This window comes from Saccostrea cucullata, unplaced genomic scaffold, assembly GCF_032062105.1.
Source record: "Saccostrea cucullata isolate Sc308-1 unplaced genomic scaffold, CSIRO_AGI_Scuc_v1 ctg11625, whole genome shotgun sequence".
Classification (NCBI taxonomy): domain Eukaryota; kingdom Metazoa; phylum Mollusca; class Bivalvia; order Ostreida; family Ostreidae; genus Saccostrea; species Saccostrea cuccullata.
The window spans coordinates 8,054-10,000 of NW_026922611.1; the positions used below are offsets into that span (position 1 = coordinate 8,054).

Below are 1,947 nucleotides of genomic sequence, written 5' to 3' on the forward strand. Positions count from 1 at the left end.
TTAGGTGCATCTTTAGGAAAGTCTTTGAGTGCAACGCTAAGCCAATCGTGGGCAAATGTACATGGACAGAAATAGTTGTTTTTAATATTTAATATTGAAAATTTATTGATGGAAATTGTACAGATAGAATTTTACATGTAATTTTTTTGTTGAGTGCTTAACATGTGAATCACTGTACTACGGCTGTATTTTTTTTACATTGCTGGGGACAGCAATGTCAAAGGGGGGGAGATATGTTATAAGGAGAAAAATTATGTTGAAAATTCTATCATTTTGTTTATATAAAAAATAAAGTGTTGGATTTTTCGGGAGTTGGTTTGTTTACATTGTATCATTTTACATAACACTGGAAATTGTATTGGATTTAGTTTTGTGGTATTTACTGAAATGGTTATTTTTTTTATCAATTGTTATTATTTTAAGTTCTTATTAAAAGTATTTTATATATGAAAAAGTTAAGCTTGGAAATAATTGTGAATATTTTGATGATATCACATGGGACACTCTGTTGCATGCTGGTCATTTCTTGTGCTTTCCTAGCCATGGTGGAAAATTATCAAGAGTGAATATGCATTAATGAACCACTGCTGTAAACGCCACATATGCTGTAAACGCCACATATACCCCTTTCTTAGAAACATTGTCAGCTTGTTTCTTCATAAATGGAATAAAGAACATTGAACACACTCACCATGTTACATTGCTATGAAGCCATTTGAATAGATTTTTTAACAGTAGCTCCTCTACCAATGAAACATACAGTGGTATACATACAAAGTCCATTGTATCAATGATATAATATTTAACGTACTTTCTCCTACTTTATATAAAATGTCTTTATTGTTTTAGTGTGGGAATTAAGCTAGTTGCTATTGCAGATTTTTCCTTTACTAAAAACCAAAGAAAGTATTTTTTTGTTTAGATAAAGAAAATATTCTGAAACATTATAGTAGCTGAAAACAAATCAACGTATGTCCATTATGTTTTTTGTAGAAATCAGATCTACCACACTAACTCCAAGTACGAGTGTATCGGTGACCCAGCCAAGTCTCAACACCATGAACTCTAATTCAACGTCTGTCGTGAAGTGTAAGTATTGTGATAAATAGATCAAATCAGGAACAATCAACGTACGAACTACGAACTAATCAATATATGTACACACAACAATAGTTAAGGAATCCTCTTTTATAACTTAACTGCATTTAAGATAGATTTATGATAAGGGAACTATGATGTTTTTTAAAAAGAATCTTGCAATGTTACAAATCTTTTACTGAAATATTTTTAATTAAAGTTATAAATTGCATTTATCACCATATTGTGATAAATGCTTTAAATACCAGTGCAAGGGTGATAATTCGTGCGTTCTTGGTAGTTGTTAAACATTTTCGAGACTATTGGTTTTAAATAGATGACGCAATATAATCAAGGACCGTATGACCCCGATTTTCATAATCTACCGAAAAAGCTAGCAGGGCAGACATGTTGCAAAATTATGTTGCAAAATTTCATGTCATAGAAATACCAAAAATACCTGCTGCCATCGGGTCGTAATGTCACTCTCAAATCAAGGAAGATGGGGAAACAACAAGTTAGACGTGATACAGCAAATCGTATAAGGATACGAACTAAACGGATGGCCGAGATAGCAGTTAAGAAGGGGATATGAAGATAACACATGTGCCACCCCGGATTCTGGATGGGTTAGGTCTAGAGAAATTGAGTTTAACAAAGCTGCCCTACAAGATCAAGATCACTAATCAGTCATCCATGGCTAGAAGAAGTGCCAGTAGCCAATCTAGGGGGACGGGGTGGGGGTTGAGGTTAATGACGGGTACGCATGCATTTGTAATTTGGCAGATATACAAGTGATGTAGGTTCAACGATTTAAAAAAAATGGATTTATATTATCGGAATGTCAGTGTTAATATGGCATAGGTCTCT

General features: G+C 33.4%; 1 protein-coding gene across 1 annotated transcript in view; it reads left to right on the forward strand.

Moving 5' to 3' along the window:
- Window positions 1-1,668: 1,668 nt before the first annotated feature.
- The window catches only part of LOC134262079 (uncharacterized), a gene marked incomplete at its 3' end in the record, with an annotated part of 9,000 nt that continues 8,721 nt past the window's right edge, over window positions 1,669-1,947 (forward strand). The window contains exon 1 of the mRNA XM_062744469.1: window positions 1,669-1,837. Coding sequence (XP_062600453.1) covers window positions 1,669-1,837 — 169 coding nt within the window. The remainder of the gene's footprint in view (window positions 1,838-1,947) is intronic.